A 23,576-nucleotide genomic window follows, 5' to 3' on the forward strand; every position below is an offset into this window, starting at 1 on the left:
CGGCCATGTGGCAACTGAGAGAGCCATCGAAGCCCAAGTGTGTTTGCGCTCATACCCAATTTATTACCGCTGAACATATGGCCAATATTTTGACTCACGTCAGTCGGGCAAGGAAAACAAACAGAGCGCGCGCGGCGCGGGGGAGCGGCCCCCGCCGCTGGGCTGCGCGGCCGCCGTGGGGCCCGGCGCCGGGAGGGTGGGGCCGCCGGGCCCGGGCCGAGCCGGGAGGGGGGCGCTCGCCCGCCGCGCCGCGCCGCGCCACAGCCCGAGCGCCCGCGGCCCGGCAGCCGCCCGCGGCGCGGGATAAAGAGCGGCCGGGGCTGTGCGCGCTCGCCGAGCCCGGGCTCCAGCGGCGCAGCCGCGCTCCAGGTGAGCCTCCCGCTGGCGCGCGGTGCCGGGGGCACCGGGGTCGCCGTGACCGCGGCTGAAACTGGGCGCTGCAAGGGAGCCGGGCGTCGCCCCTCGCTGTCAGGCGCGGACTGTCGGCGCCTCCCGCCCCAGCCCCCGCGCGGGCCGCCGCAGCCACCGGGGACCGGAACGCGCTCCGGGCGCTGTCCGTGCGGCAGGCCAGGGGAGCGGCTTTCGGGGCACCGCATTGCCCTCCGAGCTGTGCCAGGGTTGCGCGCCCCGCCCTCTCACCGCTCTCGACTCGGCTCGGTCCCCAAGCCGCGGAGTCCGAAAGCAGCAGGTGGACAAGTGCTGGGCGTCTAAAGTCCTCCGCTGCCTCGGCTGGTCACGAGGGGGGCACTCGGGGAGGGACCGAGCCCCGCCCGTCACGCCCGCGGACACGAAAAGTTTTACCTGCCGCCGAGGCCAGGTGCTGCGGCCGCCGCGCGCTTTCCGGCACCGCCCGGGCAACCGGACTGCCCCGGGGCCTGGGCAGGTGCTGGGGACTGAGGAGCGGGTGGAGGGAGGGGCGCGGCGCCGGCGGCCGTGCCGCAAGCCCCGCCCGGGAGGGCGCGCGGTGGGGGAAGGGCGCGGGGAGGGGGGTCCGGGTAGGTGGAGGGCTAGATAAAGACGCGCCTTGAAAGGCGGCGGGGCTGTCGCCGCAGCGCCGGGAAGTGGGAGGCGGAGCGGGCGCGCGGAGCGCCTCGCCAGCCCCCTCCCCACTGCCGGTACCGGATGCTCCTCGGCTGCCCCGGCCGGCCGGCCGTGGCAAGGAAGGGCCTCCTCTGCACCCACCTCCGCCCGGTGAGTCTTCCCCTGGGCGCCGTGGAGGGGCTCGGGATTGAGGGCTAAGGCAGCGGCAGAAGTCCCGAAGGTAATCTGGAGATGGCGCCTAATGGAGAAGACCTGGGCCACGAGGTGGGGGACAGTGAGGAGGAGGAGGAGGAGGAGGAAGGTAAGTGACGGGAGTTGCAGGCAGGAAGGACCAGGGCTGGGGGCTGAGCAGTGGTCGGGGGTCTCTGGGGAAGCGGTTCAAGCATGCACTTTGAGGGGGCGAGTGTCGCCCGGGTCGCGCCAGGCGCCGGACAGTTCTTCATTTGCGTCGGTAGAGATCGCCAGAGGATCAGAAATGAACCTCTGTGGGGTCTGCTGAGGTCCTGGTCTCAGAGGGGCTCCCCCTGTGCTCCAAACCCTTCCCCCGCCACCACCACCACCACCACACGCAACACTGTAAAGAGGCCCTTTGGCGCGCTTCTCGTGCCTTCTGGACTTCAGTGGCGCTCGGGGGTAAAAAGGGGGCGTTGCGTCTGGAGGAGATTTGTGGACTTTTGGTGCTCAGATTGGAGAAGTGAGAGGGCGAACCCTGGGACCCGGCTTCCTCTCCTGCCGAGGGCCTTGCGGGTCGGTCCCTAGTCCTTCCAGGCCCCAGCCCTTCTCTCAGCAGGGCTTCCCCGCGCAGGCGATGGCCACGTTTCACATCAGCCCGCCTGGCCCAGCTTTAAGCGCCGAATACTAACCGTTAGGACAGGCCGCTTGTTTTTCGAAGTCTGTAGTAATGATTGTGTCACGTGTTAAGTAAATTCAGATAAGAACATGCTTTCAGCGCCTTGTTTCCTTGAGAAACCCAAATCTCCTGCATTGAAATCGCCCTTATCGGGGGAAGGTCGGGCTTGGCTGGAAGAACGTTCCTGAAGGCAACACTGACGATGCGTAATCTCATTGTAACATATTTAATCTTTAGAGCACCGCGAACGAATAAAGCAGAGGAGTTTGCCTGGAGGGACATAGTGCTTGGTTCCCCCAATAAACTGGTGACAATGGATTGGCTGGGACAGGCTCATTTGGCCCAAGGGGGGCTTAGAGCTGCGTTTTTAAAGCAAATGTTGGAGGCAAGCCGGTTCCATTTTGCAGCGTGCCCCGAGCCACATTTCGTGTTCAGTTTAACATCCATGAAAGTTAAACGGCTTTTCTTGCCTTTTATTTTATTGGATGCATTTTCAAAGATCTTATTAAAGTGCATTTATCAAAGTCCTAACATATGTCCGCGGGGTCTTACGCCCACACAATGAGGCTGATTAATAGAAATCCTAATTTCTATCACAATTTATGTCCCCGGGAGATATGTGTGGTCCCCCCTTCCCTTTTTTGAGGGTAGATAATTGGGAAAGTGTTGTGTATTTCGCCTTGAAAAAAGACTAGGGGAGGTAGCTCAGTGGATGCCTGCGTCCTGCACTCACAATTAATTGCAGGGGGGCCTCCAGGTTCTGGGTCCCAAGATCAGCTCTTCTCTCCATGGCTTCACAGAGTTCTTGGGGCTCTGGAGGAAGGCAGGCAGCGGGGCCTTTCCCCAGACACAGAATTTGAGCTCTGTCTCTGGGCCTGGAAAACGGATCTGCCCTATACTTTCTTGATGACTTGGGAGGATTATCCTTCTGGGAGGCACCCAGTCATTCTTCCCCACCTGAGACAATGTTAAGAGTTAACACAATATGGACCAAAGAAGAAAAAACTCACTTTAGGCCAGAACCCAAAGTGGGCTGAGATTTTCTTTCCCTTCCCACTAGCCCCTGCGTTCTGGTCCCTCTGTGCAATGGCTGTGGGTCTCCCCTACCAGAGATTTGCCCCTGTAATGGTCTAGCCCCACAAAAGTTGCACAGTGACAGGCCTTCCCAACCCAGTTACTCCACTCTTCTGCCCCATAGGCTGCAGAGATTTCCAAGACCTGTTTCCTTCTCCCCGGGGCAGAAGGCAATGTCAGTTGGGGCTTGGACCCACCATAGACAAGCCTAACTTTCAGTTTTCTGGGTAGGAACAGTCCCTGCTTGGTACCTGGGCCACACTCGTGGACTTCTTTCACCCGGGACGCCAGAGCTGACCCCCTGCTTCCTGCAGCCCCTGTTCCCCACCTGAAGCTGAAGCCACCATCGGGCCGATTTGGAGGCGAGCGTCTTTATCGCCGGGTGTCAGGGAACAGATTGGGCGACATTTTCCTTCCGCATTGATGTGGAGTGCATGCCACGCTCGAGTCTCCAACCCGCGATAAAATAATCGTTTCCTCCGGCAGAACCTTTGTGTCCGCGCCCGTCCTCGCCTGCGCGGGAAGGGGCCACGCGCTTTGTTCCGGGAGTGAATGAAGACCAACGCGTGCACCTTGGCGCTAACCAGACAATAAACTAATCCACTTGAAGGTTGTTATCTGAGATGGGATGTGAGGGGGGCTGAGAGCTCAGCCACATACTGTACCAGGGAAGGAGTTTCTTTTCAACCTCTTTCATTCCAAAAAAAAAGAAAGAAAAGAAATGAAGTCAAACAAATTAGTGTTTCCAAATAAAGGGAAAAGACCTTGTATTTTTAGTGATTGGACGCGCGTTTGTGGGTGGGGAGGGCGAGGGGTGGCCCCTAGGACTGCTGCCGAAGCTTTGGGCTGCTCAAGGCTGCCCCCCCCTTTAGAGTCAGCCCCCAAGGTGCACCCCCCCCCCAGGACTTTTCCTGTCCTAAACTGCCCTCGAGGACGCGCCTACCAGCAAGCTTTCACCAGCCTGCAAGGGGACGGATGTGAGCAGAGCGCCTCCCAAGAGGCCCTCAAGCCCTGAACAGAGAGGCGCGGAGTAGGGCGCTGGATGCCGCGCCAGCAAGCCCACTTCATCCACAGGCGCACCAAGCCACGTTCCCAGGCGTGGGGTGTGCCCAGGCCTCTCCTTACTTTCCCAAAGTATCTTCCTTTCTTGCCATGTTTGCTGCCCTTAGGAGCTCACCCCTCCCCCAACAGGGAGCGTAAAGCGACGGTGTGGGGCAGCCAGAAGTCGGGACCGCAGGGCGCGCCAGGGCCGCCCCCGTGCTCCGGAGCTCAGAAAAGGCGCTCGTGTTTGAGCTACCTGGGAAAGTAAACAGGTAAACAGTGGGCCAACTTGGAGGGCCACTTGTCCTGGAGTGGGGCCACTTAGCCTGTGTACATTTACCTCCCCTCCTGGGCCTCCGGCGATTGTTCAGTTCCCCCGCCGCCCTCTCCAGCCGCCCGCGCTTCAGTCCCTCCGGAACCCAGAGCGGCGGAAAGGAGCTTAGCGGCCTGGGAAGCTGCCCAAAGGAGGTTCCCTCTAGCCTCCAAGGAGAAAGATTCTCTTCCTCCACTCCCTCACCTCCCTTCGGCCCGGCGACTCCCTTTGCGCCCATCCTAAAAGTAGGAAGAAAGAGTACAGAGTTCGAGATTTGTAAGGAACCTGGAGCCCCAACGCTGAGAATAAAGACCTCTGGCTGCTCTGGCGACGCTGGCATGGGTGCTAGGTGGTGTGTGCTCACCAAAGAAAACCAAAAGCATCTCCCTCCGGCCTAGAACACGCTGGGATCAAATTTCCTGCACCCTCCTCGACTTCGTCCCCAACTTTGCAGCAGCCGAAGGCCCACTGCAGGGTGCTCACGAGCTCCCCGACGCCGGCAGCAGAGCCCAGAGCCCAAACCCAGTCATGGTGGAAGCCAGGACATTGTCCTCCTCTCCTGGCTGCAAGATGGAACCGGGAAAGAATCTACCAAAGAATCCCCAGTGGGGGAGACTACAGCACATTCAGGTAGAGCTGAAACTGGTGCAAGAGGACACTGATATGTTCAGAACTGACACGGGACATTAATAAAGGGCTCTCAGGAGGAGGCGGGTGCTGGGTCCTCTCAGCCTGCTGGCTATGCAGGATCTCGCGTAACAGGAGACCCCTGGCTTGAAAAGGCCAGGCCGTCGTGATCCTGGCCAGACCTCTTGGGGAGTCCTCTGAACGCAGTCACCGGTTTAATTTGCGTGTTAAGGTGCGTGTGTGGCCTGGCCCCCGCTCTCCCGGCTGCACGAAATCGAGAAGCATGCTTTGGGCGCCGGACTTGCCCCTGGCCGCCAGCTGGTCCCGCGCCGGCCTCCGGGCGTCCGCAGGCCAGTCCTGGGGGACTTGCATTTTATGATCTTCCTCTAACAAGCCGAGTTTCTCCCCTTCAATTACGGGCCTCCCAGTGGTATCCCAGCGCCTTTTCAATTGCAAATGTCAGCGCTTTGGAAGAGGACGCGGGAACCACGCGGGCGACGAAGGGATGGGGGAAAATGGACTCGCTAGGTCCCAGGAGACAGACCCTGGGCATAGCGGATTCGGCTCCCCAGGGTGCGGAGCCGGGCGGCAGGAGACTAGGCGAGGCTCCCTCCAGCTCCCTCCCTGCCCAGCTGCCCCAAGGCCAGCGGAAGGAAAAGCGCTGGCACAGGCTGGAGTGATGGTGCAGGAGGGAGCCGAGATCAGGTCTGGGCGGGCACGGGAAGTGTGGCCCCCGCAAGTGCCCCTGGAAGGGGATCCTGCGACCTGAGGAGCCAAAGACTCCATCTGGTTGAGGCCAAGGGGCAGCCGCGTGGGAGTCTGGCCTTCCCTAAATTGGGCTGGGGGCTTCCTTCTCAAGGCCCATTGTTAGCACTCCCCCCTCCCACCCCACCCCCACCCGCACCCCCCAGTGATTAATTCCCAGGAGCCTGGATTCCGGTAGGAAAACAGAGGTCTGTCTCTCAGGTGCTCTGCCCACCGTGCAGGCTCCCAGGGGGAGGGGAGGGGACGTGGTCAACAGTGGCAGTGCTGATTAGATCCTGGGAGAAAGGCCCACAATGTTGGGGGAAGGGAGGGAGAAGTTGGGAACTATATGGAACTGGGTGGTTCCAAGCTGAGGAAGTGAGCGGGCTCCAGGGAAGGCGGCTGGGAGCCCCTCCCCCGCCCTTTGGGAGAGAGGAATCAGAGGGTTTGTAAAAAGGGACACTTCTTGCCCAAAGACCATTTTATGTGCAACCCGAGAATTGGCCTGGCCCAAGTAGACTCATTTCTGACCCTTCCCCATCCCTGCAGCCTGCCCTGGTCCCCAAGAGATACCCCCCTCCCCCATGGGACGGAAGAATCAGAGAAGGAACCACAGGAAGCTCTCTGCAATGCTTGGGTTGAGGAACTTTTTCTCACCAGTTTAGCCGCTCGGTAACAATGGTTGGGGCAGGCCCACCCTGCCCCTGTTTCCAAACTGGGCCTCTGCGACTCCTGAAGAACCAACTTCCCTCCTCAGACTGGACCGGCCGGAGAACGCCCCCGTTTAAGGGGGGAGGGGAGGCAACGAGAAGGGAGGCTGAGAAAGACGGAGGCTGGAAGGAGAGGAAAAAGCACGAAAAGTAATGGGTTCGAGGAACACGATTCAAACCAGTTTCTAATTCTTGCAGGGGAAAAAAGAAGGAGGGGTAGAAAGGAAAAAAAGAAAAAGGAGGAGAAAGAGGAATGGGGAGCGTCGACATGAAGGGGTTTCCTTAATATTGTGGACGGATTCAGAAATGAATGAAGAGATAGTCCATTGAAAAGGGTTGAATGCCATGACAACTAGGAACAACCTTAGATTTATTCCAAACAGTTAGGACACATTGAAAGAGGGCGTCAATCATGTATTATTTCGCCACTGAAATAAATGCAAAAACCGCGCCGGGACAAAGGCTTCCAACGGGAGCGGGACATTTGTCTACATTTCGCTCATTGTCCGCAGCTTAGCAATCGGTTTGTATTTGTGTTTGCCCGGGTCCGACCACCCAGGACGCGCCGACGAGGGGCTCGCTCGAACCTGGGCCATTGTCACCCACGTCACATACTGGGGGCGAGGCGGCGAGGGCCGCAGAAAGCCGCCGAGCGGCTCGGGGAGAGGCGCCCTCGCTAGGCGCTGGCAACCCGGGGGCGGCAGGGGCACTGCGGCGGCCGCAGCTGCGCGCGAGGGGGACGCGGCGCCCGCGCGCTCCGCTCGCCAGCGCTGAGGCGACCCCGGCCAAGGGCAGAGGGGAGTCCGGACCCCCCGCGCGGCCTTATGCGCCCCTCCCCGCCCCCAGGCCTAGCACCTTCCTGATGCTCTTCCGGCGGGGACGAGCATCAGGTAGCAACCGTCCCCCCTCCCCCAAAAACCCTCGAATCAGGGGTGGGAAGTGCGGCGAGGGTTTTTCCTTCCTAGCGCCGAGGAGGAGGTGCTGTCCCAGAAAAGTTCAGTTCCCGGGCCGGCGAGAGGTTGGGAACTTCACACAAACCCAAGGCGAGCTGGGAGCCTGGAGCGTGTCCTCGAATCGCGCCTAAAGGGGACGAAATGAAAGGACTTGCGTGGGAGAAGGAAACTCTGGACAAAACGCAGCATCCTCCGCCCGTCCCGCGTACCTTCCCCCGGCTTTCGGGGTCCCCATCCGGGGTGGCGACAGCGCCCCCGCCCCCCACCCCTTTCCTCTCCTTTCCCGCCGCTGCACCTCTCCCGGAGGCATAATAGGGGGCAGGAAGGTTGCCGGGCCGTCCGCCCTGCCCTCCACCCGGTGTACGCGGCCCTCGGAGTCCCAGGCGGCGGGGCCGGGGTCCGAACGCCGCCCCAGTTAGAGTCCCCCACCCCCACCCCGCCCCTCCCTTGGGCCGCCTGCAAGGCCGAAAGTGAACTGCGCAGCGCTCCTCGGCCGCAAAGAAATGGAGGGGGTGAGGGGGGAGGCGGAGAGAAGGAAATAAATAAGTCTTTAGCAAATAAAGGGTGGCTGGAGAGGGGGTGTCGCTTGGTGGTGGCTCCAGCCGGCCCCGAGCCATAACCCTCTCCTGGGTTTCGGGCTCTTTCGGCGTTAACTAGAATCAATTACTTGCCTTGTCATTTCTAGTACTCAACCTTAAGCCTCAACCAAAATATTGACCTAGGAGGCTTACAGAAGTTGGGCTCTTGCCATTTGAACCGGATCTTGTTTAGGGAACCACCAGCGATGGAAAGGAGAGATTTCCGCGGCTCAGACTTCGCCCCCTCCCCCTTTTCCACAGGCGCCACAAATCGCCAATTTTCCGGCTTGCTGGGGGTGGGCACGCGGGGGCGGGGAGGTAGGAACCGGTGAATGTTAAGAAGGATTTCTTTTCCCTCCTCTTGGTTTCTGTTTTGTTTTCTCTCCTCCTCAGCTTTTTTTAAGATGCAATTCGTTAAAACAGCCCTTTCAAGTGTATGGACTCGCGAGCGACGCGGTGGTCCTTTGTATGTAAATACTGGGTAAAAAAAAAAGGCTCGCCCCGTCTTTGCAATTAATTGACACGTTACACCTCTCATCTTGCTCTAGAGGGCCGTTGGCTGGGAGCGCGGAGCTCCCCAAAACCCACAATTTCACATCTGCAAATACTGTCTTCATCCACTTGACTTCCAAGACCCGCCCACACGTGTCCAACCTTTGCGTTTTAACGTCTCCCCCCCTTTTTTTCCACCCTTCTCTCGCTCCCTCTCTCGCTCCCCCTCCCTCACTCCCTCCCTCTCTTTCTCCCCCTCCCCCCTCTCACCAGGTTCGTGAGTGGAGCCCAGCCTTATATGGACTGATCGCTCGGGCAATGGCCCATTTTTTCCTCGCCACCAGCCGCCACCGCGCGCCGAGCGGCCGCTGGAGCCCGAGTTGACGCCGCCTTGGCACCCCTCCTGGAGTTACAAACTAGGGCCCGGCCCGCGGCGCTCCGGGGCGCAGGCCGCCAGCTCCCTGCGTTCATTTCCCCGCGCTCTCGGAGAAGACACAGACGCTGCATTGGACTTTTATTTCCCCCCTTTCCCTTCCCTATAGTTTCTTTCTTTTTTAAAAATAATAATTTTCTCAATAATTAAAGCCCATCCCCCCTCCCCTCCCCCAATCCTTCCCCCCATATCCCCTTCCCACCCCAATTGGGGAGCGCCACGAATTGACCAAGTGAAGCTACAACTTTGCGACATAAATTGCGGGGTCCAGAGCCATGTCGCTGACCAACACAAAGACGGGGTTTTCGGTCAAGGACATCTTGGACCTGCCGGACACCAACGATGAGGAAGGCTCGGTGGCCGAAGGGCCAGAGGAGGAGAGCGAGGGGCCGGAGCCCGCGAAGAGGGCCGGGCCGCTGGGGCAGGGCGCCCTGGACACGGTGCAGAGCCTGCCCCTGAAGAACCCCTTCTACGACAGCAGCGACAACCCATATACGCGCTGGCTGGCCAGCACCGAGGGACTCCAGTACTCGCGTAAGTAGCGGAACTTGGCCGCCGCGGCGGTCGCCGCCTGTCTTCCTGTGGTCGCAGCCTGGGCCGGACGCTGGGGGAGAAAGGGGACGGAGCCATTTACGCCGGATCCCTCACCCTGCACCCCTGGAAAGCGTTTCAGCACTTGTTTAGAAGGCCCTAATACTTTCCTCCGCGTCGAGCCCCGCTAGTCCCAGAAAAAGCCTCGGTCTCGGATATTTTTTTCAAAGCGAGAAATTGGGGGGGGGGGGACTACTTCCCAAGGGCTGGTTACAGCAGTCAGCTGGGACTGATGGCTCTAGCTGGGGCTCCCCCGTTCGGACAGCCGGGAGGGACTGGCCTGGAGCACTGGAGCGAGCCAGCAAGCCTCGGGGCATGGGGAGAGGGTGGGGGAGGCTCCCGGCGGCCCGCGTATAAATGGCTCACCCTGCCCCCTGCGCGATCATAGAGGACGCTTTGTGCGGCGCGGAGGGTGTCGAGAAAGTCGAAAGCAAAAACGAAGGCCCCCAAAAACCTGCCTTAAATGGCTGAGCCGATCAATGCCGGGATTGTGGGATTTTTCTTTTAAAAATCTGCCCACGTCTCTCCCGAGAGGAAACTGCTTAAGGGGGCCGGAGCCCTGAACCCGCGATGATCATCTCCGTGCGTCACTCCCCCGAAATACGCACCCACACTGTGCGAACCCCTAGTAACGCACGTCCCGAGCCCCCACTCCCGCCGCTTCTCCTCTTTCCCCTGGGGGAGGCCGATGGCTTTGTCATGCGTGGAGCAGGGCTGGGGTCAAGGCGAAGACAGTGGGGCCGGGCTGAGGGGTGCAGAGGGCTGGGGGCGCCCCGAGGATCCCAGGCGCACAGGGTCTGGCCCAGCCTGCGCGCGGCTTCCAGTAGCCTGACGCGCTTCTCTCTCCCCCAGTGCACGGGCTGGCGGCCGGCGCGGCGCCCCAGGACTCGAGCTCCAAGTCCCCGGAGCCCTCGGCCGACGAATCACCGGACAATGACAAGGAGACCCCAGGCGGCGGGGGGGACGCGGGCAAAAAGCGGAAGCGGCGGGTGCTCTTCTCCAAGGCGCAGACCTACGAGCTGGAGCGGCGCTTCCGGCAGCAGAGGTACCTGTCGGCGCCTGAGCGCGAGCACCTGGCCAGCCTCATCCGCCTCACGCCCACGCAGGTCAAGATCTGGTTCCAGAACCACCGCTACAAGATGAAGCGCGCCCGGGCAGAGAAAGGTATGGAGGTGACGCCCCTGCCCTCGCCGCGCCGGGTGGCCGTGCCCGTTTTGGTCAGGGACGGCAAGCCGTGCCACGCGCTCAAAGCCCAGGACCTGGCAGCCGCCACCTTCCAGGCGGGCATCCCCTTTTCGGCCTACAGCGCGCAGTCTCTGCAGCACATGCAGTACAACGCCCAGTACAGCTCGGCCAGCACCCCCCAGTATCCGACAGCACACCCCTTGGTCCAGGCCCAGCAGTGGACTTGGTGAGCGCCGCCGCCCGGAGACTCGCGGCCCTAGGCCCTGGCCCCACCCCGGCGGCGGCGGCGGCGGCGACGCGGACTCGGTCCTTAGGGTGATTATTATTATTATAATTATTATTATGGAGTCGAGTTGACTCTCGGCTCTGTTGGGGAGGCGCGGGAGGTTGCCTGTGCCTCCTTGGAGCGGCAGATTCCACCACCCAGCTCTGCCCCGTCCTCTCTCCTTGTGAACCTTTGGAGAGGGCTGAACTATAAGCCGTGTTTACAGAATGTTTGCGCAGCTTCACTTTTTTGCCCCTCCCCACGGGGACCGAATCGTCCCAGCGTTAACCTCCTCACTTGTGAAGAGAAAAAGACCAACCCACTCCCCACCCCCTGCTTTTGTGAATTTTGTAAAATATATTTGTGTGAGTAGCGATATTGTCAGCCGTCTTCTTTTAAAGCAAGTGGAGAACACTTTAAAAATATCGAGGATTTTTCTCCTTTTTTTAAATAAGAAAATACTAAATATTTATGGCCATGTAAACATTCAGACAACTGGTGGCAGATTTCGATTTTCGTTGTAAATATCTGTGGTGACTGTTGCCAAAATGACATTCAGGACAGGCCTGTTCCCCCTCAGGGCCTAACTCCTTTCTTTGTGGTTTTTTTTCGGTTTGCTTACGTTTGGTTTCTCCTGCTCTCGTCTTTCTTTTTTTATTTTGTTCAGTGCAAACATTTCTTAAATATGAAAAAGGAAAAAGTGTAGGCAAGAAGCCCTCTGCCCCATCTTCCGGGTCCTGAGCCCCGGAAGTTGGAGCTCAGCGGTTCGGTGCGTTTCCCCAAGAGCGCCGGGCGCTGAAAGCTTTCGATTTTTTTAAATAAGAATTTTAATAAAAATCCTGTGTTTAAAAAAACCAAGCCCAGCCCTCCTGTTTGTCTTACTTTGTCGCCCTGCGCCAGGCCCGGAGGCCTTGGGAAAGGAGCCCGGCCAAACGGCTAGCCGCGCTCTCACCCGGCTTCCCCTCGGAGCCGGGGGCCAGGGCCGCGCGAGGCGCTGGATAGACTCCCCGGACAGGCCTCACTCCGAGCTCCGGACCCCGGGCCGGGGCGGAAGCGCTTGGCCTCGGGCCTGCGAGCTGTAGACCCAAAGGCCAGGGTCGCCCGCCCTCTCCTGGGCCTCTCACCCGGCCTCGCGCGCTGTCTGAATCCGGGAGGAAAAGTGGAAAACGAGAAGGCAAGGAGAGCAAACCTCCTCGCTGCCCCAAATCTCCGAGTGGCTCCTTCAGCCTGAGAAGCTGTTGAAGCCTCGATAACTTTCACTTTGTCGCGTTTGATTTACCTCGCGCTAAGAAGGGGGCGGGGGCGCTGAGGTTGAGACTGGTTTGCTTTCTCTCCGCTCCCACCCCCTTTTCAAACTTGGCGGACGCCAGCGGCCCAGGAGACAGGTAGAAGACCTGGGCGCGGGAAGGGAGGAAGGGTGAGGCGGGTTTCGGGGCGCTCGAGGCAATAAGGAGGGACGCGGGGACCGGGACGCGGGGGAGGGAGTGGGGTGCAGCGGCCTCCTCTAGGCTCTTTGGCCGGGAGAGCTAAGGACTCGGAGTCAGTGGCAATCCCTGCAAACGGAGCTTTCCCCCTTCTCTTCCGCCCCCATCCTTTCCCGGTTTCCAGCCCCCTCTCCCTGGACCAGGTCCGGTGCCTCGTCCCCTCCTAGCATTTGGCTGCGCGCGATCGCCCAGGCCAGCTGTTTGGCATGAAGCTGGGTGAACTGCTTGCTAGAAAGTAGGAGTTTGGAGGTAGGGTAGTGCGCCCCGGCCTCCGGGGCTGGGGTGAGGAGAGCGGGCAGTGAGCAAACAGCCCCCGGTTCGCCTGGGGGAGGGCGCATGGTCCATCCCTGGTAGAAAACTGATTCCCTCCCACCCTTGTCGCGGGGAGATCTCCTTGGCGGATGCTAGCGCACACTCGCCGGCGCGGGGGAGCGTCTCAGAGGGCCATGTGGACTTGGGGGGAATGGGTGCCCCTCTCCTCTATTTTTCGGTTTCTGAAAACACCCAGGCTCTGTAGCTCAGGGCCCAGCGGGTGCTCTGCGACGCCTTGGGATCGAAAGTTGGCCCCATTCGGAAATTCTATCTCTAGTTTTCTCTCGAGCTCCACCTTCGTGGGTGGGGGTGTGGGGGTCAGGGGGCGAGGAGGCCGAGGAAAGGGAGCGGTCCCAGCTGACTTTCTCGCTCCGTCTAGTTGATGATCAGATTTAATTGAATATCTAAAGCAAACATGATTATCCGTGTGACCAAATCTGCGCGTCAGTAGCACTCAGCGCAACACGCCCAGGGACGTGATTACACGTTATTCCTGCGTTCCGCACCCGCCCCTGGATAACTGAGGGCGCTGGAGTCTTTCTAATACCCTCCTAAATGTCCTTTCCCGTCTCCAGGTTCATCCGGGTTCATCCAGGTTTTTCTAAATGCAGAAGAGTCTCCCTTTGTTCCCCACATTAGCTTGGAAACGTTTGGAGTTTTATTTCTTGCTGTCTGTAAAGGCCAGGAGAATTCTCCCCCGAATAGTTTGCTGTGCAGAAGTCGAATGTTCAACCTGCCCTAATACCAACCACTCCCCCTCCCACTAGTAACTTCTCTGTAACCCCCAATCCGCGGAGAAGGGAGGTGAGAGTTCCTAGCCCCTTGGAGTGCAGTTGTCACAAGGCCTGAGGCACAGCTCCAAGACTCAGGCCCCAGGACTTCTGGGGGCCAAGAATGATCATAGGAACCCCCCAGACCTCCAAAGAGGAGGGAAGGAGCTTGGAAGGTCCAAATTCTCTAAGGCTTCCACAGTATGCTCGTTGAGGGCGCGTTTTGGGCGGTAGCCAGGCCCGCGAGCCCGCAGTCTGGGTGTGCGCTCGCGCGGCCGGGAGCCGGGGAGGTGGGTCCAGCGCCTGCCTCTCTCTGTCCTCGGGTCCCTATAGAGTCAATAAAAGCGCCCGCAGAGCCCTGTGTGGCCCTAACCCCAGCGCCCTGGGAGCGCACCCGGCGCAGGGTCTGCTACGGCAGTCTATCTTCGCCCAATCTACAGCGGGCCGCACAAAACGGCACAATGGGAGAGCTGGGAGCCGGGGATGTTAGAGGCGTGCATATTAAAAAGGGACAGAGAAAGGATCGCGGGGGACAGAGAGAGGGGAAGAGGGAGAAAGGGCCCGCCGCCCCCCGCACCATTCAGCGCGCTTATCGCGGGCAGTGAATCCCGGAGTCAGGCAGAAGTCTCCTTGGGGTTTTGTTGGGCCTGTCACTGGGTCCCTTTGTCATCCGCGGGCTCCATGCTGGATTCCATATGGCCAGCTGGGCCGAGGGAGCGCGAGGAGGGACCCGCACAAAACCCAAATTGTGTCCGGCTTTCAAACCCTGTATTGTTGTCTGTGAAAGGAAGACGCATTAAAAATTCGTGCTATATCTATTGGGGAGGAGGTTGGAGGAGGGGAAAAAAGCCACCCCTGTCTTTGATGGCTTCAGAGGGCGCTAGCCCCGCCCAGGCCCCATGACACGCCGAGAGCTGGATATCTTTCTCTCTTCCCTCTCTCTCCCTCTCTCTCTCTCTCTTTCTCTGTCTCTTCCACCAAATACTGGCTCTAACGCTCAGGCTCGGGTCTGCGAACCGTATGCCCTAAGCGTTGCGGCTCCTTGAGCGCGCTTGGCGTGTTGCTGTGAGCCAGAACTGGCAGTTAGCTTCTCCTGCCTGGGAGCCCCGCGTCGAAGCCCTCGGACTGTGCCGCTGCAGGAGGAGATCCGAAGTGCCTGGCCCTGGGGGATGCTCGGACCCCGCAGGCTTCGCAGCTCCACGGTAGATGAAATCCAGTCCTCTTGCTCCCGCACCGGAACCGGAACCGTGGCGACGCCTGAGCGTAGAGAGCCACCCTTCCACGCGCTGCGGGAAAGGCTCGGAGAGGCCGAGGGACGGCTCAGTCCTGGGTCCAGCTGGATTTTGGCTGCGGGCGGCTCTGAGGCCCCTTCCACCTAGCCAGACCACCAATCCCCTGTCATTCGAATTATGCGCAGGGATCCCATGGGCATCTCGGTGCGACAAGAAACCAGTTCAAGAACTTCTTTCACCAGCCCCCCACGCCTCATGTCGGAGTAAAGAGGGACTTCCTCTCTGATTCTCAATGTCTCCTGCACCGTTTGGCTAGCAGAAGGCAATGACAGAGACATAGAGCGGAGCTTCCCAGGAATTTGCCTGCCGTTTGCCTCTCCTAAGCAGTCCGAGTCAGCGTGGGGCAGTCGCTGATCTTTGGGTCATGCCTTTCCCCAGTAGCCGAGTCAAAACCCCCCATAAGCATCCCCCAAACGAAAAATATGTGCTAAACAAAAAGCTCATGCTGAGCTCGGTGGGACTAAAAATAGAGCCTGCGCGTGTCCCCTTGGGCAAAGTCACTCAGCCCTTAATGACCACAACTGAGATGGTGGAAATTCCAGCTAATCCAACATATGGGCACTCCCCCTTTTCCTATTTAGTACTACTGTCATATTTAGTAGAATCGGATAATTTGGTGAGAGTAGGAACACCCTTCTCAACGCTCCCCAGCCCCGCCAGGAAACTACTTATTTTCCTTACCTATTGACTGTTGGGCTTAGTTGAGACCTGGTGTGGATTTCTCGAGCCTTTTCAAGAGCCTGGTCATTGAAAAGCTAATCCAATATTTACCGAGCATAAGGACAGTTCTCAGACGTATTTAAGGCCCCTCGCTAAGTGATTACTTAGACTGAAGACAAAGGCCAGGGAAGGGGGCGTCCAGGCGCGCCAGATCCCGCCCCGGGTGGACTCTCCCCACCCAGAGCTAGGAAACCAGGCGCGAACTTGTGAGATGCTGAGGTTCCCCTCCTGTGCTTAAGTGGTGTGTGGATTAGATATTGTGTTGGCCGGTATTTCAGGAAATATGTACTTGTGGCTTCCTGAGAGGCCAGGCGCAATGACACTCTAAACCGTGTCGATATATCATCTTTTATCCAGGATCTGCAAATAAACCCCTGATCCCCTCGGCGCATTATAGCCGCCGCTATCTCTCCAAGGAAGCGATCTGAGTTTTATTGCTTTCACCAACGCCCCAACACACACACACACCCCCCTCCCCCGTCTGGTTTTTAAAGGCTCTAATTTTTTTTTTCCTCCGGGGCATCGTTATTAATAAAGAGGCGCATAGGCCTCGGCGCCCCCACCCGAGCAAGTGGGGAAACGCAGACCAGAGGGCCGCCCGCCAGCGCCAGAAGCGGAGTCCCGCAGACGCACTGCCCGGAGTGGGAGAGACTGCGAGGCCCGCACGCCGCCTCGGCCGCCAGGAGGCGCCCCCGCACCGCGCTCCAGCCGCTTGGCTGCGCGCCGGGCCTAGTCCCGGAAGAGCGCCGGGAGGAGACCTGCTCCAGAGGTTCAGGGCTGCATTTCCACGGAAGCATGGCCCCAGGCCGGTGAGGGGGCCGAGGAGGAGTCGGCGGCTCGGAACCAGGATAAGAGCGTGCAAGTCAGACGGCGGCGGGAGCCACCCGCTCCAACCTTGACTTGCCGGTGCACGGGCGGCTTGGAAGGTGCTCGACGACAGGAGCCATCTATCTGCTCTTGATGACGCTCTTTTTCCTGCGTTGTAATCCCCCCCCCCCATCCTTCTACCTCCCATCCCCTCCCCAACTTCCATCGCGAATGGGCACAAACAACAGCAAATTGGTCCTGTGGTCCAGACGCGCGCTGGCGGCTGGGAGGGCTCCACGACGGGCACCAGGGCGCGGTCTCTGCCATCCTGAGCGGTCTCCACGTCCGTGTCCGTATCGTCCCCTGTGAGTGAACGCAGAGTGAGCAGTTCTGTAAGGCTGCGGTGAGTGGGTGTCCAGGGCGTGCAGGGAGCGAGAGAACAATGCCGAAGAGGGATTCTGATTTAGGTTTGGGGGAGAAGGGAGGGAGTCCCAGGAAGAAGAGGCCTCACCTCTCGCCCGCCATCGATTCGGCGCTCCAGCTACTCCTGCTCATCCCCAATCCCAATCAGGTGCCGGTGCTGCTGCCAGCGAAGAAAGACGCAAGAGAAGCCCTCTGCCACCTCACGCTTTTCCCCGGCCATTGGCGAGCAGTGCAGTGGCGCCACCTGGTTACCAGGGGGAGACGCCACGCGGACTCGGGGCCTTGGGGTCTCGGGGAGGGAGGCAAGAACGCCCCCTACCTAAGAGCTCCTTGTGCTGAGGGTTCGATTGGGGCGCAGGGGTATTTGAGAGTGGAAAGGGCGCCAGATTGTAGATGCCTCCTACTTCCAACCCCGCCCTGGTGCCTTTCTGAGAGGCTGGGTCTGGAGCAGCGGACTAGGGGCCGAAAGCGTTAAATTCCTCAATGTCTGTGCTCCCCCCCCCCCCCAAAAAAAATAGGGCCTGCAATTCCACCTTGTTTCGCTGATTTTTCCGTGGATGCACGAGGTGGAACTGCCTCCCATCAAAGGCATTCTTGGCTCCAATGGTTGATCCCTTTGCTTTTTTGAGCCCCTCTCTCTCCCCCACCCCTCCCCACCCCTCCCCTCCCCACCCCTCCCCACCCCTCCCCTCCGCGCTCGGCCTTCAACGCTAGCGAATCGATGTCAGATTAGGGACTCTGCAGTGCCCAAGTTGTCCGCGTGGTGGCGCGATTGGATAAGAAAAGACTCCCCCGTCGATCACTGTCCTGGAGCGGCGTTCGGACACCTGCAGGATTAAGACATGTATCGGTGAGGTGTGTTTTACACCAGGGCTGAGGGGTCTGTGTGTGTGTGCGCGCGCACGTCTTGTCTGCTTATTTTAGAGAAGAAAGGACAGGTTGCTAAATCTTCATTCTGGAAGAATTAAAACTCTCAGCCCTTGAATTTGGCTCCTGGAGTGTGATGGAAGAGGCTAAAGATATCAATCCCAGCCAACTCCTTATACGCCCCCCTCTTCAGGCTGACACCCATGTAGCCTCCACCACCATGACTAAGTAATAGAATATTTCTATCACCCAAAATACTGCCTCCTGCAGAATATAGGCACCGACTGAAAGACTTAGATGAAAAAAATCCCAGCCCTTTCCTGGCTGCCTGTTTTCACCTGTGGTATTTTTGCCTTCGTTCATAAAATGGTACAAAGAAAGCCACGGTTCTGTGACACCAGCCCCCATACCTGAAGGATGACAACCATCACCATTTATTGAGTATCCACTATGGCCAGGCGCCTGCTAGGCACTTCTGTGTCATCTTATCTGATTGTCACAGCCTATCTGTTCCTTCTACAAATGAGGAAACCGAGTCTCAGAGCAATTAAGCACCCTGTGCATCCGAAGAAGGCAGTATCCTCACAGAGAAAGAGTCCTGGGGGTGGAGGTGGGATTCGCCAGGGTGCCCTATCCTGTTTCAGAAGAGGGGGTCGGGGGGCAGAGACTCTCTCCTGTTCTGCGGGAGGCAGCTGGGTGGCGGGCTTCTCCAGAGCAGGACTCAGCCGTTTCCCACTAGCAATGTGTGCTCAGAGCCCAGCCCGGCTGGTCTGGGTGCGTGGTGCCAGGCCCTTGACTTCCTCCAGGAAACCTGCACACCAGCCCCTCCACTGGGTACCGAGAGGCCATCCTGGGCCAGCAAGTGTTCCCGGAGAGCAAAGGGGGAACAGGCCGAGGGGCCACCTGAGTGGCACACTCTGAGTCTATTCTTACTCCTGAGGCCGTGGCCTGCCATCTCCTTGGTTTTGGTGACATGAGCAACTCCCCTCTCCCCCCAGGATGATAAGGGGAACAAGAAAAATAGATTTTAAATTGTCAATTGTTCTATCCTTAGATGATTGCTTGTCTTTTACCAGATGTGGGAGAAATGGAAAATAAGTTATCATTCTTTTGGGTATAGTGTGGGCTCCCTAATCTGAGAAATTTAGAGAACTTTTAAAAGTACTCTTACTTGAGTATTTACTTCCAGACCTTTCCATGTTTCTTTAACTCTACTAGCTACAACATCAAAGCATTGTCTCAGCATCGCCTGATGTAAAAGGGAGAGTTGGATTTATGAGGTCAAGACAAAGAAATCCAATTTTTGTACCTATGTCAGAGGATCAGACAGCTGATGGTCTGATCCTGAAGGCACCTTTCAGAAATGGCCAGCCCTTCTCCACCAGCTCATCCGGCCACGTCCTCCGAGCATGAAAAGACGTGGCTCTGGGTGGGAGGAAGGGTTTCTGACGGACTGCAGCACAGCGCCCACAGCCCCTGGCACTCCCTGTTCCCACCTGTGCCAAGGGCTGCCTACTGCCAGAGCCTGCAAGTCTGTGCCTGAAGGAGGCGCAGGAGGGTGTCAGACCCCTGAACAGTCGGCAGGTGCTACGAAGTTCATGGTCTTCAGCCAGTTTCAGGTGGAAATTGATGGATAAATGGCAGCTTCCTCGCCCCAGGTGGAAGAACTGGAGACGTGTCCTCTGCCATCTCCCAGAGGTCTGCAGTGGGACTGAAGCCCAGTTGCCCTCAGTCACAATCTGCTCATTAACACACCTGGTATTCCTTCTTTCCCTTCCCTGTCTCACTTCCCCCTTCCTTGTTGGTCCTTCCTGGGACCCTTTCCCTTATTAAGTACTTGTATACAAGTCTCTGTCTCAGGGGCAGCTTCTGGGGGACCCCAAACTGAGATACAGATACTTGGGATTTTACTTCTGCCTTCATCCTGGACTTGGCGTTGGTCTCTCAGAGGTCACCCAAGACCTAATGGCCCATCCCAATGCCCTACTCCCCTACGTGTTTCTTGGGAATGTCCACCATTCATGCATCTTTCTGTCCTAGAGTTTGGGGTGGCAAGGAGTCACTGTGCCCAGGCAACAGTGTGAGGAGGGATACAGAGGCTAACGAGCAGCTGGCCAGCCATCTGGCTCCTCATTGCCAAGGCTGGGATGTACAGACGCCCTATGAAGAGCTGGACCTATGGCTCTCATTCCCTCAGGATCCATCCTCCAGGCCAGTGAGCCAGACTTTTCCCATCAGAAGGGAGCTCCCAGCTGCTCTGAGCACAGCTCACTTTCCTACCTCCCCGGAAAGAGAATCTCCTTGGATCAGGCAGGCACCCTCCAGTTTGCACGGTCCTCATTGGTCAGGTTCTGGGTTCAAAACATCTGATGGGCAGTTGGCTTCCCTGAAGTCCAGCCTGCACCCTGACTTTTGGCTTGGGGACGCAGGACACAGGGACACACCGCCCATGTACAGAGTGTGACATCAACATGCAGAAAGAGCCACTCATTACCCAGAAGAGGCTATGGAGATGGCATGTTATGGACTGAATTGTGTCCCCCAGGGTGTGCACAAAAAGGCTACTCCCAGCCGGAGAGCCTTAGTCAGGGTATTAATGAGATGGAAGAAAGAGGATGTAAGAGCAGATGACGAGTCCCCAAGGAAGTGGACTCCAGGGCCGAAAGTATGGTGCATGGATTCTCTCATGTTTCTGAGACAGATGTGGGAAAGAATACATCCATGCCCGGAAAGGGCTCAAACGCCAACTGGAAAACCCCTGACGAGAGTGGCCCATGTGGCTCAGTGTGGCCGGGAGTGTCTGGAGCAATGAGCTCGCTGTGTGTGCCTGGTCCCCCTGAGGCAGATTTCTTCATAGGTGAGTTGCTTTTCTTCTTGTCTCTGCAGGGCCTGGAGCAGAGTTGCTCAAATTTGAATCACCTTGGATTTTGATAAAATGCAAGTTCCAAGTTGGCAGGCCTGAAATTCTGCATTTCTAACAAGCTCCCAGGGGCTGCTGCTGCTGCTGCTGGTGCAGGACCACCCTTGGGGTTGTGAGGGCCTGGATGACAATGCCAAATGCCTTGCTAAAGATGACCCTATTAAATTATCAATAGGAAGCCTACTCGAATGATGGCCCCCCAAAAACAAAGGCAGGGAAACTTTGTAAAATAATCTTTGAATCATTTGGGAAATAAATAATTAAGAGCCATGTGAGTAAAAAGTAATCCAAAATATATGTTGACCATTAGAGCTAAGAAATCTTAGTATCATCTTGTAACAACTCCCTGCTGGAATTTTCCAGATGAGGAAACTGAGGTGCCCAGAGGGAAACACGCTGCCCAGGGCTGCCAGCCATGTGGAGGATCCCTGCTCCATGCCCACACCCTTCCCACAGTTACCCTGCGAGAGGCACAGCCGAGTGGGCTTCCCTGTCTTCGGAATGAAGACCGCATGACCGCAATACACTTTTACCTCAGAAAGATGAAGTCAGAAGATGGTCTGTGTCACGTGCAACCTTGGAGAAGTTAGTTACGCTCTCTGAGCCTGATTCCTCACTGGCTAAAAAAAAAAATTAAAAAGGATATACCTGCCCTTCTTAATTCAAAGGGCATCACAAGGAGGTCATGAAGGTATCGAATCATTTGGAAATGGAGGAGCTGGACTCCCAATGGGAATCCCAGCACACACCCCTTCTCATGGCAGAGGACTCCAGTGAGCTGAGGGAGGCGGGCTGCACACCCAGGAACGGGTGAGGACAGAGGAGGTGGGGAGAAGAGGAGCAAGCCGGAGGGACAGGCGGGGCGAGGCTCTGGAGTGTCGGGTGAACACGGTAAAGGACTCGGGGCGCACTGCCGGTGGATAGTTCTGCAGTGAGGGTCCTGTGCCCGTGCTCTCCAGTACGGTAGCCACCAGCCACATGTGGCTATCAAGCACTGGAAATGTGGCTAGAGTGGCTGCAGAACTGATTTTTAAATTTTATTTAATTTTCATTAATTTAAATTCAAATAACCACATGTGGCCAATGATTCCCATGTTGAACAGGGAAGAGCTAGATCATACCGAACATTTGTTTGGAGCTGTAAAAGGAAAAATATGTTAGCCTTTCTTCCTTCCTATAAATGCTAATTAACATCACTGCAATTAACCTGCTAATTACCCACTATTCACAGCTCTTCAACTGCTCTTATGAAACCTTCAGTTCACTCTGAAATGAATAGCCGTGATGGCAAGGGTTAGGGAATGGGCTGGGAGTGGGGATGTATATTTATCTGTTCACACACTCTTTCTACCCTCAATCACAAATGCCTCAGGCTAGATAAAATTCCATAAAAGATGAGGAGGTTTTTGAAAAATATGTTAGGAGCCTTGGTTGATTCCTGACTATGTAACTGGCTGGGACGGGTGGGGCGGGACATGTGGGGACACTCAGAAATGCCAATTACTGCTCAGCTGGAGGGAGGAATGGAGCCACCTACAACAGGTTCTTCATTTTTTGTGCACCAAAGACCCTTTGACGGGCTGGAGAATACCATAGAACCCTTCTCAGAAGAACGAATTTAGGTCATAAAGGAAATTAGATTGAAATATGATTCTACCCCTTGGGAATAAGGAACTTATTAGAGCTCTTTAATTTAAGCAGAGTGACTGAGTTCCTTTCCTTGGCCACCGCTGTCGCCTCTCTCACCAGCTGCTGCCTTTGCTGACTCAGAGTGAGTCAGGACAAGAAGACACGTCAAGATTTGCCTTCTTCCCTGGAATTCATGACATTGGAAGGCAGAAGGACTGCCTTCTGTGTCAGAGAAGAGTGTCTGAAGTCACCACAGAGTGTGGACCATGGACATCGATCGAGGGACAGCGTTGCCTGAGGCAGGATTCTGGTGTTGATAGGCGTGTGAACTGAGTGAGGGGCGGAGAGATGGGTTGCAGCGATTGCTCTCTTGTTAACCCTTCCGACTCCCATTTCGCTCCTTTCTGTGGACATAATGACATTTCCTAAAATTAGGCATGATATCAGCAACAGGAGAAAATAACAAGGCAAATTGAATGCCACTCTTGATGCAAACACCCTTTTAAAGTTTCTCCCTGCTCCTATGCAATTAGACAGAGCAATTACGAACGCTGTTGTCAGCCCCCCCAGACCCACTGGTTAAAATGAAAGGCTCTCATGGAGACTTGGGCAGGACGGCTGGGGAGACTGCTTGTTCAGGGCATGCTGACACAATTATCGCAGCTGGGTTAATTAATCAAATGAGGAAACGCGATACCAATTCATCTTGCAGCAGTAAGCCAGAGCGTTCAAATGCGAAAGGTGCAGAATAAACAAGGCAATCCATTCTTATCTGGATCCCTGTAGTGACTGTAAAGTTGGAGGACCATGCCCTGATGGAGTTCAACTGTGTGGTTGAAAAGTAAGGGAAGGCGATGCTGATGAATGCTTTCATAATGCTCCCAGAATAATAAACTGGTAACAGTACATCTGACAGCGATGTTTTCCATTCTTAGGTTGGCTTTTTCTTTTTGTTCTCCCAGCATTTATAGTATTCGTGTTTATGCCACAATATAACTTCACAGATTCTGATAAAGCAGATCTTAAAAGCAAATTTATTTCTTTAAACATTCTAACACCACATCAATTTAAAAGGTTCTTCAGATTTTACAAGGCATTAAAGTTATTAAAATAGAATTTACATGAACATTTTATTGAATATTTAGTAATGGTTGCAATGTAGCTGTTTGTGGTTGTGTCAGGTACTAAAAACATACTTTTACATTAAATACCAACCTTTTAGAGCTCTCTGCTGAAAATCTCAATAAAGTCTGTTTCTAAAAGGTACGATGGGTCAACTCCTGCTGGCGAAAGTAACAAAATGCGCCATGCCATTTTATACACAATTCAAGCTTTTGATAAGCTTCAAAATATGTGCCCTTTCTGAGTAAATAAATAATTTAGATGCAGTTTTAATAACCGCCGGAACCAAGAATAGATATGATCAAATATGGTATCACTGAGGAGTAGGACTAA

At 56.6% G+C, this 23,576-nt stretch overlaps 1 protein-coding gene and 1 long non-coding RNA gene across 5 annotated transcripts in view; one reads left to right on the forward strand and one right to left on the reverse strand.

Moving 5' to 3' along the window:
• The first annotated feature begins 218 nt into the window (after positions 1-218).
• Positions 219-23,576, forward strand: part of NKX2-2 (NK2 homeobox 2) — a 34,329-nt gene continuing 10,971 nt past the window's right edge. The window contains exons 1-3 of one of the 3 annotated variants that reach the window (XM_070588555.1): positions 219-369; positions 8,697-9,390; positions 10,300-11,755. In XM_070588555.1, the coding sequence (XP_070444656.1) occupies positions 9,132-9,390; positions 10,300-10,862 (822 nt within the window). In that variant the 5' untranslated portion in view covers positions 219-369; positions 8,697-9,131 and the 3' untranslated portion in view covers positions 10,863-11,755. Of the gene's footprint in view, positions 370-1,054; positions 1,192-8,696; positions 9,391-10,299; positions 11,756-23,576 lie in introns of those variants that run through there. The other 2 variants (XM_070588556.1, XM_070588558.1) reach the window with 2 other exon arrangements.
• On the reverse strand, positions 6,754-8,807 carry LOC139078114 (uncharacterized). 2 transcript variants are annotated; one of them, XR_011530874.1, is made up of 2 exons: positions 8,694-8,807; positions 6,754-7,480 (listed from the first exon to the last, which is right to left on the reverse strand). It is a non-coding gene; the product is annotated as an uncharacterized lncRNA (long non-coding RNA). The 2 variants fall into 2 exon arrangements; XR_011530875.1 differs by lacking the exon at positions 8,694-8,807 and adding an exon at positions 7,649-7,774.

The sequence above is a fragment of the Equus przewalskii genome, chromosome 21 (genome assembly GCF_037783145.1).
Source record: "Equus przewalskii isolate Varuska chromosome 21, EquPr2, whole genome shotgun sequence".
Lineage (NCBI taxonomy): Eukaryota > Metazoa > Chordata > Mammalia > Perissodactyla > Equidae > Equus > Equus przewalskii.